Below are 13524 nucleotides of genomic sequence, written 5' to 3' on the forward strand. Positions count from 1 at the left end.
TCTATCTATCTATCTATCTATCTATCTATCTATCTATCTATCTATCTGTCTGTCTGTCTGTCTGTCTGTCTGTCTGTCTGTCTGTCTATCGTCTATCTATCTAATCTATCTACCTACCTACCTACCTACCTATATCTATCTGTCTGTCTCTCTATCTCTCTTATTGTCTATCTATCTATCTTGCTTTTTGGAGGGCAATTGGGGGCTGGATTTGAACTCAGGTCCTCCTGACTCCAGGGCTGGTGCTTTATTCACTGTGCCACCTAGCCACCCCCCATTAAAGCCTATTTTAAAATAATTTCCTGGCTTCTTTCTCTTCCCATGCCTGCTCTCATGGGTTGCAGAGGAGTTGCAGAAATACATTGGGTTGAGTGTTTCCCATGCTAGTGAAATCTCTGATCTATATCAAAAACAAAGCAAAAAATAGTAGTCATAACTCCCATTTGCTTGGTGCTTTTTTAACAAGAATACTCCAAGGGACTTAGTATAAATGTCATCTTCAGTTTACATGGAAGGATTCTGAGAGGTTTGTTCCCATAGGGTCATACAGTAAATGGGGCAGGAAACAAGGGTAGAACAAAGATGGAGGGAGGGAGACTACAGTGGGCCTCTGGCTGTCTTGCCATACCTCCTTCTTTCTTGGGGAGAGGGGGGCACCAAGATCATGACCACTCAGGCAACAAGGAAGAGAGCCTAGAGGGACCCCAGCGTCAGCATTGTTCATACCTCAGGTGTTAGGTCTCATCATAACTCATCCTTCTATGGGCTGAATGCTTTATAAACCATATACAGACATTCTCCTTGTATCCAGATGCATTGACCAAGTGTCCAAGGTCAGAGGGGGACCTCTGCTACAAATCTTCTCTTCTTCTCACTGGGCCACACATCACTCAGATGTGCTCCCTGAGGGGTAAAGGCTTGACATTCAGGGAGTTTCTGCCATCGCAGTCAGCAGACATTCTGTACTGTCCCTTCTCCATTTCTTATAGTTCCAAGATTGTCTCCAAAAACACACAGACCGAGGTCTCCAAGACAAAGCAGCACTGGAAATACTCCTGGTCCAGTCCTCTCTTCTCCCCAGCCTGGGACTGTGCCCACAGAATCTGCTGCTGTGCCTGTGCCAGCTCCATCTCCTGCACCTGCCAATCCTGTGTCCACCCGAGCAGTTACCCCATCTAGTGACGGTATGGGGTCGGGAATTCTTGGCATCTATCATTTGTCTGTGTGTGTATGGTATATGTAACTGTCATGGATTGATATTCTTTCAAATTAGTTGGGTAATTGATGTTCTAGATAGTGTCTCTGAGACCACCTTGCATGTTGTCATTTGCCTAACCTTTATTATAGAGGATATAGTTATAATCTTTTTGTGTTGTTTTCTTTTTATTTTTTAACTTAAAAACTCTGTTTAGGGTTCCTTATTCCAAATCAAAATTTAGAATACTGTAGTTCAGTTTTTTTTTTCTTTTTCACTTACTCATCATGTGTATATTGGACTTACTTTGATTTCTAAAACTACCTTTCTAGCTAAAGATTCTAGGCTTCAGGATCAGAGGCAAAATTCTCCAGCTGGAAACAAAGAAAATGTAAAGCCGAGTGAGACCTCCCCAAGCTTTGTAAAAGCAGAAAATAAAGGTTAGTATGTAGAAACAGCTTAGATATACAACTGTAGGGTGGAGTAATAAAAGATAATTCATTTAGAATAACCACATTGCATTAAATCACAGACAGATCTGACAAGACACTTGCATATTTTGTATCAGTCTGAATATAAAATGAAGCACAACTGAAATAATTGTAGAGATACTGTCTATGCTTGTGCCTTACCAACAAATTAAATTCAATTACCAATGGAGTATTTTCTAGAACTAGACAAAAGAAAAGCAAAATTCACGTGGAGAAACAAATCTTGACATATCAAGAAAAGTGATGAAAAAAGGTATGATTGAAGGGGGCACTTTTTGTTTGTGTACAACAAACGTGGTACCAGTTAGAGAATCGAAAAGGAGGTGATCAGAACAGACGAGATTTGCAGGAAACAGATGCGAGGGCAATAGATTCCCCAGGATTTGAAAAAACCAAGAATCTAGGTTTTGGGGAAGACGGGAAGAGCTATAAAAGGTCCCATTAAGTAGAAGAGAAAGTTGGAAAGGATCTTTGGCAGCTAAAGTAAGGGGAGACTTCTTTTCCAAATAGAGGATAGGTAAGAACATGAAAGAGTAAATAGACAATTGTGTTAACAAAATTAAATTTTAGAACAAATGGAATGAAGATAAAATTATCAGTGACTGTAGAGTGGGGGAAAAGAATTTACACAAATATCTATGATAAAATTAGAACATCCATGATATGCAGGGAACTGAGACAATATTTAACACTGAGGGCTATCCCTCAGTGGATAAATGGTCCAAGGATATGGGCAGATAGTTTTCAGAAGATTTACATGCTATAAATAACAGTCCAAAGGTGTGCTCCAGATCACTGATAGTAAGAGAAATGCCCTCTAAGCAGACTGGCAAATGACAGAAAATGGGAATAGTCAGTGTTGAGATGTAAAATGCTAAGAACACTAATGTACTGTTGTGGGTGAGGCTGCAAGGTCGTCTAGTTCTACACTTTAGTTTTTATTTTTTCAAAGAATATTGGCTCAGAATAACTCGTAGAGGACTGTAACGGAATATCATTGTGCAAGAAGAAATGAAATTTGATGGATTAACAGAAATGTCTGAATTTTATGAACTGATACAGCGCTAGAAGTACAACATTTACAGTGATGACAATAATGGAGAAGATCAGTAAAACTCAGTCCGATTCTGAGTAACTGAAAAACCAGTTAAGGCCCAAGGAAGAGAAAATTAAACATCCTCTTCTCAGAATTTAGAGACAGAGGATCACTGGGGCAAAATGCTGTCTAGGTCAGATGGGGTCACTGGGTTAGCTTGGTATCAGTGTACTTGTCTGTCTTTATTATGAGGAAGGGTTCAGTCTCAGGCTAAGGGTCTTTACCAGAAGTCATGATATCGTAAATACAAAGGTTTCATTAAAGCCTATTTTTATTTTATTTTATTTTTTTGCTTTTTGGAGGGCAATTGGGGCTAAGTGACTTGCCCAAGGTCACAGGGCTTGTTTTTGTGTTAAGTGTCTGAGGTCAGATTTGAACTCAGGTCCTCTTGACTTCAGGGCTGGTGCTCTACTCACTGCCACCTAGCTGCCCCATTTAAAGCCTATTTTAAAATAGTTTCCTGACTTCTCTCTCTTCCCATGCCTGCCCTCAGCCTTAATGGAATTGCACAGTTTCATTAAAGCCTATTTTAAAATTTTAAATTTTTTTTGTTTTTGCTTGGGGGAGGGAGGGGAAGGCAGGGCGACTGGGGTTAAGTGACTTGCTTAAGGTCACGCAGCTAGTAAATGTTAAGTGTCTGAGGCTGGATTTGAACTCAGGTCCTCCTGGCTCCAGGGCTGGTGGTCTATATTTAAAATAGGCAAGCAGCTAAGTGGTGCAATGGATAGACACTGGGCGTGGCATCAGGAAGACCCAGACACTTAACTAGCTAGCTGTATGATCCTGGGCAAGTGAACCTCTGCCTGCCTTAGTGTCTTTAATCTATAAATTGGGAATAAAAACAGGCCTAACTTGAAGAGTTCTTTGAGGATCAAATGAGATAATAATTGTACAGTGCTTAGCACAGTGCCTGGCACGCAGAAGGCACCCCACCTTGATTCCCCTGAAAAATAAAGCCAGCTTCATTTTAGCTGTACTTATGTTATAAAAGGAAGGAATGAAATCACCATTTTCTTTTTTAAAAGCACCTACTGGTGGGGCGGCTAGGTGGTACAGTGAATAGAGCACTGGCCCTGGAGTCAGGAGGACCTGAGTTCAAATCTGACCTCAGACATGGAACACAAAAACTAGCCCTGTGACCTTGGGCAAGTCACTTAACCCTGACTGCCCTCCAAAAAGTGCCTACTGGGTGCCAAACACTCTGTAAACCCCTAACAGATAATCTTACTTGACCCAAATAACAACCCTGAAAGGTGGGTGCTGTTGTTATCTTCATTTTATAGATGAGAAAGGTTAAGTGATTTGCCCAGGATCATATGACTAGTTAAGTGTATGGTGCTGGATTTGAACTCAGAGTTCTCTGGACACTATACTGCATCTCATACTCTTGGCATTTTTCACTGTTCTAGTATTTGTGATTCTTATGTCTCCTTGTGAGGTACATGTAATTAACATTAAAGTTAATTAACATGAAAGTTCGATAGAAAGGAAGGATATGTAGGTATGGGATGCTGTGTGTATTATCCAGCAAGTGAAAAAGGTAAGGACAAGTTATCTTAGGGGTGTGGTTTTTTCATCACTCAAGCACATACATACCTAAATATGTGTGTGTGCTAACTATCAAGTAAGTTTTGAATCTTACTATTTTATTAGTGTTAGACTTCATTTTTTTTTTAGTCTCACATGCATTCAGGAGCCTTTTTAAAATAAAAATGTTATATAAATCTGAACATCTTTGAGGGAAGAGTTCAAGTGTCTTACATCTTTTAATTTTGCAGGTATATCACCCATTATTTCGGAACATAGAAAACAAATTGACGATTTAAAGAAATTTAAGAATGATTTTAGGGTAAGTATTTTTTTCACCAGTATTAAATATTACTGGTGTCAGACTGAAATAGATATCCCTTTGGCTGCCTATTGACTTAGAAAACCACAAATTAATATTATCTGTGTTGCATTGTATTCTAATTTTATTTTCCAAATAATCTGATTCTGGAAAGGGTCTGCTACTTGCTGTTTTACATGATAAGAAGATTGACTTTTTTATTCGTTCAGCACATACCTACCAGTGTTTTTTTTTTAAAGCAATCGGGGTTAAGTAACTTGCTGAATTATTTCTAGGCACAAAGGTGGTTGAGTAGCTTTTTTTTTTTAACAGTGCTGGGTATTATTAATTTGTCCAAATGTGCATCATTTTAGTTTGTCCAGTAGAATGTGTTTAAAGGTAGAATTTGTCAAAGATATGAACTGTTAATCTCTACATATATTTTCCAAAGGCTAAAGATTAGTCATTGGAAATTTAGGACAGGTCACGGCAGCTTCCAAATAGAAGTGTTACCCTAGTTCTTCTGCACTCAGACAGATGTGAGGCTTTCTGCTTACTCCTAGTCCTCTTGTTTGCTGACTTCCCCACGATCTCTCTCTGCTTCCCTCTTACTCATTGCTGCTGCCATCGCTCCTTAGACATTCACCCAATACAGATCATCGGGACTGTTGTGTCTGAGACCCTGGTCCTTCTCCTCTTCTCTGAAGCAGCTCAGCACTTGGCTTCCTGTCTTCTCTCTCTTCCTGTGCCTGCTCTCCTTAAATTTCGTAGCTGCCTGTGGAATAGTCAGGCTCTTAGATACCTGTGGTGCCAGGGCAATATTTATAGCGCCCACGATCACCATAAATATACTGACCGTGACTATAAATACTCCCCCATGGCACTTGATTTATTTATGTAGACGCCAGAAAACCAAATCACAAAACCAGTAAACCGATTCCAGCATAGTAGCAGAGAAGTTAATAAACCATAACAACACAGAGAACCACAGCATCCTTTAGCCTTCCCTCAAACCAATACAAGGTCAGTATTTACTCACAAACCTCTCTATCTCCTTGCCTGAGCTTCTCTCTCTCCCACTCTGTCTCACTGACTCGAAGCTTCCTGTGGGCTCTGCTTTGCCCTTCAACAAACTCCTCCCACCACAGGCTCCATGTGATGACATTCAGCCTTTTAGGGGGCAGAGTTTACTTTCAAAGTAGGGAAGGTCTTCAAATTCCCCTAGGCCTACTAAGGGGCAGGGAAGATGGTCAAATTGCCATTACCATTACAATCCCCCCCCCCCCCTTTTTTTTGGAGGGGGAGGGCAGGGCAATTGGGGCTAAGTGACTTGCCCAGGGTCACAAGGCTAGGAAGTGTTAAGTGTCTGAGGTTGGATATGAACTTAGGTCCTCCTGATTCCAGGGCTGGTGCTCTATTCACTGTGCCACCTAGCTGCCCCTACAATACCCTTTCTTTGACATCTTCCTTTCTGATGATACCTCACTTGTGTGCTGTGTGGTCATAGTGGATACTCTTCAGCCTCCTAAATCTCTGCTCCCTTTCAGTTACCTCCATCTTCAGTCCCTTAGAGAAACTGCTTTTCTAAGATTCACATTGTTCAGAATGACATTTATATTACAAATTTGGTTTTTTGAGCCAGGAAACAGCTTGAGATTACCATAAAAGCCACGAATGATTTGCCACGTGTTATCTATGCTGCTTTTTTTCTCTTCTCCAACTCTAGGTCCAACTCTCTGTCTTATAGGAATTGATACACATTTCTACAATTGATTTACAGTTCGGTGTATTGGATGTGCAGCCACGTGAGCACTCTGCATCTTCCATCCGTTTAGTTTCTCTTCTGTATGGACTGTTAGGTGTGTCTCTTGGTCATCACTTGGTGCAGTCAGCACAGGACCGTGTGGAAGCGCAAGAATGTGTAGGACACAGACACCTAGAAGGAATCTCTCCTCTTGCACTGGAGGAGCAAGGGCTCGACTCCCCCTTGTGCCCCTTGGCCTTCTCAGTCTCCATTTCGTGGTGTTCAGAGGCTTGCTTGATAAGGTCGGGCTGGAGACTGAGGCTCTTCTAAGCTTGAGTCTCTCTTCTGACTTGATGGTGGTTCTGATCTTTGTTCTAAGTAGTTGGTGGTCTGATTGTTCACAAGCACAGCAGGAGCTGGTCCTCTCCAGGCTAAGGAGATAGCTTCATTTTCTCTGCTGCTCTTTAGTTGTCACCATAGGAGCCTTTGACCTCTCTTATTGCTCAGATTTGGACCAGGCTATGCCCAGCTTTGCGTGAAAGTCACTGTATGTCAGAGAGCAGCATGGGGGCAAGATGTGCTGGGCCTGGAGTCAGGAAGATCTGAGTTCAAAACCTGCTTCTCTTATTTTATTGCTGTATGACCCTGGTTGCCTTAGTTACCTCACCGTCGCAAGCCTGTTGTGAGGTTCAAATTAAATAATAATTGTAAAGCGCTTAGCATAGGGCCTGGCACTTGGTAGGTTTTCTATGACTATTTTCTGCTAGCCATTGTGTCCTTTAGGTTTGGAGACTATTCAGTCCACAAACATTCATTAAGAATCTTCTTTGTGCTAGGAATTGTGGTCAGCCTGGGGGATAAAAAAAAGAGAAGTGATACTGCCCTTGCCCTCAAGCATATTACAGTCTTTCCGGGTATACTGTATGTGGGGTGTGTGTGGGCAATAAACACAAGGTTATTTTGGTGGACAGTACTAGCAGGTGGGGAAATCAGAAAGGGCTTTATTGAGAAGGTGACACTGGAAGAAGGTGAAGAAGAAGCGTTTTCAGAACATGAGACAGTTACTACAAAGACGAGAGCAACATAAAGAGTGTCTGAAGGGGAGGACTGTAAAACAAGACAGGGGCCATTGATGCTGATCCTAAAGGCAACAGGGAGCAAATAGATGATGTGGCAAGACCTCTGCTTTAGGAAAAGCCTCTTGGCAGTTCTGTCCATGGTAGATTGGAGAGGGGTGGGGGAATCCTGGTATGGGAGAGGTGATGAGGTTTGCAAGGAGGCCCCCCCATGATCAGAGAAGAGGGACCTGATCCAAGAAAAATTGTGGTAGTAAAAATGCCAGTATTTGACAACTGAGTATATATGTGGTTTGATGGAGAATGAGAATGGAGGATGACCTGAGACCGGGACCTGAGAGACAAGGATGGTGGTTCTTGGCGAGAATTTAGGAAGTTCAGAGAGGGGTTCTTTAGAGGGTCTTGCCAAGTTCCATATAGAATTTCTTTACCTTTTCTCCCTTTCAGTACATATCACAATAAGCTTCATTGATCTTTTTAGTGATTTCTTTTTAGCTTGTGCTCACAATGAGCATTGTAAGACAATGATCAAGTGTCCCATTAATGGTGTTTTCTCATTAACTTTGAGCATTTAATTAAAGCAGCTCCTTTGCTTCTCCAGAGAGACTCAGTGATCCTTCCTTTTTTAGTCTGAGACTCCCCTTTTTGTATTCTGATTTTAGTCCTTGTTAGAATATTGATCTTGACATGGCTAAGCTCTGCTATTAGTATGTCAGTTTATTAGACAGTGGACAAAAAGCTAACATTTGAAGGACCTACTGTTCTATTAATGTTTATAGACAGGCTATGAACTGTGGTTGTTAGCACATTTCCGACCTTCTGCCAACATCTTCCCTACACAAGCCTGGGGGGCTGTTGTTTCTTTTTTTTTCTCCGTTTTTCATGAAATGCCATGGCCCAACTATTGACCATCCTGTGGCTGACCCCCTGGGCATGAACCTGTCTGTCCATTCTAACAAGCTTGGGCAGAAACTCGTCGGGTCTGCTGTATGATAGTAATGAAAATGAAGGAGAGTAATTAATTGCTTTTCTTTAGTTACAACCGAGTTCCACCCCTGACAATGTGGATCACCTGCTGAACAAAAACAGAGAAGGAGAAAAGTCAAGAGATATGATCAAAGACCATTCTGAACCGAGCCCTAAGGATGTTCTCCTGGAGAACATGAGTGCCAGCTGCACCAGCAGCAGCAGCAAGCCGAGTAGTCCTTGCATTTCTCCATCAGCCAGTGGAGGCTCAGACCAGAAGAGAGGCCCCGAGGTCACTTCCCAAGGTGTGCAGACGGCCAGCCCAGGCAGTAAACATGACAAGGAGGATCAAGAAGACAAAAAAGATGCAGCTGAGTGAGTGGACACCTTGGGGGATGTGTGCCCTTAGCACACTAGTGTAGCTGTTGTGGTCCGCTTCCAGGTCACATTGATTCATTTAAGGGGAAACTTGCTCTTTGTGCAAATTAATGTACCTAACATACATGCTGACCTGCCATCAAGAATGTCCTTAATGTCTTCAATCCTTATGCCTCGAAATCACAATCTCTCCATTTAGGTAATGCCTTTGCGATATTTTTAAAGATTTATATAGCCACAAAATTACATGACATCATTACATGATCAGTGGCCAAGCTAGTGGTGATGAGCCTCTCTGAACTAATAGTTCTTGGTCACTGATTATTCCCTTTTACTAGAACCATATTTCCAGCTTGGTGAGCACTTCCTGCCTAAGCTTGGACTTGTTTGCCCTGGAGAATTACCTCCTTGCCAAAATGAAGGCTTTTTTGGAAGAATGGAAGAAGGAAAGAAAAGGAGTCCATATTAAGGGTTTCCTAGGCGCCAGGTGCATGCTAAGTGCTTTCCCATTATCTCATTGGGCCTCCCAACGACTGGGAGGCAGGTGCTGCTATTTTCCCCATTTTAAAGATGAGGAGACTGAGGCAAGCAGTTGAAGTGATTTGCTCAGTAATATTTAATATTAATAATCCATCTAGAAAGTGACTGGATTTAAACTCAGGTCTTCCTGATTGCAGGTCCCAGGCTCTTATTTATTGTGTCACCCAGCTAAGATTCTTGTTTAGAAGGTTTTTCAAAATGTCATAAAACATTTCGTTTTGACAACTTTGGATTGAATGTTTCTAAAATATCTTGATATCTGAAGTCTTATGCTGTTTTTCCTTATGTCATGTTTACTTTACATGTTGTAAGGCTTTGTATGTTGTAGTGCTGTGGTTTTAATAGTTGTTAGGCAACTTGGTGGTAGTAAGTCCTGGGTTTAAATCTTGCCTCAGACACTAACTTCTCTGAACCTCAGTTTCTTCATCCATAGAATGGAAATAATAATAGTACCTATGTCCTAGAGACTTTCTAGGGTAGTTCTGAGTTCAAATGAGGTACCATATAAAGGGCTTTGCAAAGCTTAAAACACCATGTAAATGCTGGCTATAATAGTTATTAATTTGTTTATTTTTACAAGGAGGATTAATGCTCTTAAGCACAATTGTATGTGGTTAATAAATTTTAATTTGATATCTATGAAAGCTTATAGGACAGATAAAAATGTTAGCATTGGGCATTTACATTCTTTCTTTTCTGTTTAGGCAAGTTAGGAAATCCACCTTGAATCCCAATGCAAAGGAGTTCAATCCACGTTCTTTTGCTCAGGTACTTTTATGGATCTCTTTGAGACTGCGTAAGTTATGAAGTAAAGTATCACTAACAATTGGTCCTTATGGTTTCATTTATCTTCTCTCTCATTTGTGTGATAATTTATAATTGTTATTAGTTTTTGAATTCCATAAGCTTATTAGACTGTGTTGGAGATATGGAAGTTATAGCTGCAGTGTACTTGATATCTCATGTTTTTTGAAATGTTACATTTTACTGTAGACAGAATTCATGATATCTTTTATTTTTTAAAAATGTATTTTTACAAGCATTTATTCTCTATCCCTCCCACTACCTGTTTACCAATAAAAGTAAAACACTCATAATAAATGTATATAATCTAGCAAAATTAGTTCATACATTGACCTTGTCCAGAATTATATCTTGTTTTGCATTTACAGTTCATCACCTCTCTGGTAGAAGCTGAGTAGTATGTTTCAGTTTCATTTCTATGGATTCATAGTTTACTGTTATTGATTAGAGTTCTAAAATCTTTAAAAAAAAAAATACTGTTATTGTTTAAACTTTTCCCCTTCTATTTGCTTCACTCTACATCAGTTCATAGAGGTTTCCCAGTTTTCTCTGAAACTGTCATATATTTTAGTAAATGAAAATCCACTAAAGAAACTTTGAATTTGATCATTAATCTATATTAAGCACAAAGTTATAGCTGGATTTTGGCAGCCTATTTAAAAGTTTATATACCTTTCTGAATGAATATGATTTCTCTTAGGCTTATGTCAAGGTTTTCCTTTTTATAATTTTTAATCATAAAAGTAACATTGAAAGAGTAGGGAAAAACCAAAGTGTATTATTTAAAAAGATCATCTTTTCACATTTGTATAATTGACTCACAATTTATTTTTTACAGCCAAAGCCTTCAACCACTCCCACTTCACCTCGTCCTCAAGCCCAGCCAAGCCCTTCAATGGTGGGTCATCAACAGCCAACTCCGGTATACACTCAGCCAGTTTGTTTTGCACCAAATATGATGTACCCAGTCCCAGTGAGCCCAGGCGTTCAGGTAAAGCTTCATGATTAATGTTGAGTGTTCTTAAATGAATTCTGGGTGTTATTTAGTAGCAGAATAGTGAAAAACCTAGTCCTGTTGTTTACCTCAGGCATCCTTCAACTTGAAACAGATTGAGTTTGTGGCATTGCTTGGATGGTGTGGCCAGAGTGTAATGTTGTGCAGTTTTCTTTTGTTCTTTAAAAAGGACTCCTGAGTGACATGTTAGACTTTTGCACAAAACCTTTTTTTTCCCCACAAATGATTTCTTAGTGGAAACTACAAAGGACAACACAGGATATACTATATTTAAAAATTTTTTTTATCAATGTGTCATTGTTAACTGAAGAGACATGAAACTCTCAGGAGATAGAAACAAGTGACATTTGACAAAGTTTATATTTTGGCTTAAAAAATGATGACTAATGATTAGTGAACATAATAATATTAAGTGAATAATAATAACAATAACCAGGGGCCTTTTTTATTTAAACGAGTAAAATCTTAACCTAAAATTTTCTTTTTTCTTCTCACAAGCCTCTATATCCTATACCTATGACGCCTATGCCAGTGAACCAAGCCAAGACATATAGAGCAGGTAAAGGTGAGAAGAACATTACCTGGGTTTGGGTTCGGTCTGCATGTTGCATGATCTGAAGAACTGGATTTGGAAATAATTGGTAAACATGTTGTGGTCCAGCCCTTGGAGGATGGACAAAATGGTGCATTGGGGTGCTTGAACTGCAACTTAACTACTTCCCTGGTGATGCTGGGCAAGTCACCACACCAGTGCTTTTTGTCTCTAAGGCAATCCTTCTGAGAGTCCCAGTAAACGCCAAGATATTGGCAGTAGGAGGACGAGGACAGTGCATCCTGAAACCAACTTTAGCAGTGTATAAAATTGGGATTCTTCATATTTTTTTGTATTATGGTATACAGTGAGGTGGGGCTGGGCCTAAGATCAGGAAGAACTGAGTTCAGATCCTACCTCAGTTACTAACTGTATGACTTGGGGCAAGTCACTTAACCTCTTTCTGCCTTAGTTTCCTCAACTGTAAAATAGGGATAATAATAGTTACTTCCTAGGGTTGTTGTGAGGATTCAATGAGAGATTTATAATGTGCTTATTTTTATTAGCACGGTTTCTGGTGATGGTTGTCATCCTTCGTTTTTGAAGAGGACCAAATGACGTCACTGTGTCACAATCAGGGTATATTATGTCTGTGGCTGATCAGACCAGTACAAGCTTGGAAGGTCTACCACAGATTGAGGACAAATAGTCCACACGAACAGTTGGAGTGAAAAGTGTCTCCTAATCTGCACATCTTATGTTTCTTTTGAGCTGCCTCAATTCTCTTCACTCATAGAGCACAGCACCTTCTTTGATGTGGGCATGCCATGCTGGGTGGTCCCAGGCCAGTGTCTCCCATGTCACTTGATCCATTTCATAATTCTTCAGAGATACCTTGAGAGGGTCCTTGTATTGCTTCATCTCACCTCCAAGTGAGCACTTAACCTTGTGTGAGTTCTTTGTAAAATAGTCTTTTAGGCAAATGTACTTTTGACTTTCGAACAACGTGGTCAGCCCATTGGAGTTGCGCTCTCTGCAGTAGACTTTGAATGCTTGGAATTTCAACTTCAAAAAGGACCTCAGTGTCTGGTACCTTATCTTGCCAGGTGATCTCCAGGGTCTTCCTGAGACAATTCACATGGAAGCGATTCAGTTTCCTGGCGTGGCGCTGGTAGACTGTCCAGGTTTCGTAGGCATCCAGTGAGGTCAGCACAATGGCTCTGTAAGACCTTCCATTTGGTAGGCAGCCTAATACCTCTTCTCTCCCACACTTTCTTCACTTTCCTTTCCAAACACTGAGCTAGCCCTGGCAGTGCATGTGTCAGTCTCATTATCAATGTTGACATCCCTGGAAAGTATACTGCCAAGGTAAGTGAACTTATCCCTAGTATTTAAAACTTCTCCATTTGCTGTAACTGATGGATCCACGTATGGCTGATGGTGCTGGCTGGTGGAGAAACTGTGCCAAATTAGCTAGCACAAGCAGCATAGAAATGATCCATACTCTGCTGTATCTCAGCCTCAAAGGCTGCATTGAGAGCACAGTCATTTGTCAACAAAAGTCATGTACCAACTCTGTTCATTTTAGTCTTGACTTGTAGTCTTTTCAAGTTAAATAATTTATTGTCAATGCAGTACCTGGCCTTGATGCCGTTTTCATCCTCACTGAAGGCATCTGACAACGTGGCTGAAACATGCTTAAAAAGCATGGGAGCAAGCACACGGCCCTGCTTAATTTATTGGTGACTAGGAAAGCACAAGTGCATCATCTGTCATCCAGAACCTGTGCCATCATGAAACTGATGTGCAATAGTGATGAATTCACCACTGACAGTATCACAGACCTTGGGCAGATTCTG

The 13524-nt window shown here is 40.6% G+C and overlaps 1 protein-coding gene across 4 annotated transcripts in view; it reads left to right on the forward strand.

The window, feature by feature from the left end:
* The window catches only part of ATXN2 (ataxin 2), a 123645-nt gene that overhangs the window by 88127 nt on the left and 21994 nt on the right, over nt 1–13524 (forward strand). For 2 of the 4 annotated variants that reach the window (XM_069081474.1, XM_069081473.1), the window contains 7 exons: nt 990–1184; nt 1528–1635; nt 4561–4631; nt 8467–8771; nt 10019–10082; nt 10957–11109; nt 11632–11698. In XM_069081474.1, coding sequence (XP_068937575.1) covers nt 990–1184; nt 1528–1635; nt 4561–4631; nt 8467–8771; nt 10019–10082; nt 10957–11109; nt 11632–11698 — 963 coding nt within the window. The remainder of the gene's footprint in view (nt 1–989; nt 1185–1527; nt 1636–4560; nt 4632–8466; nt 8772–10018; nt 10083–10956; nt 11110–11631; nt 11699–13524) is intronic. The other 2 variants (XM_069081475.1, XM_069081472.1) reach the window with 1 other exon arrangement.

Source organism: Petaurus breviceps, unplaced genomic scaffold (genome assembly GCF_028583685.1).
Source record: "Petaurus breviceps papuanus isolate PSGF00001 unplaced genomic scaffold, PetGlider_PUasm1.0 99, whole genome shotgun sequence".
Taxonomy (NCBI): domain Eukaryota; kingdom Metazoa; phylum Chordata; class Mammalia; order Diprotodontia; family Petauridae; genus Petaurus; species Petaurus breviceps.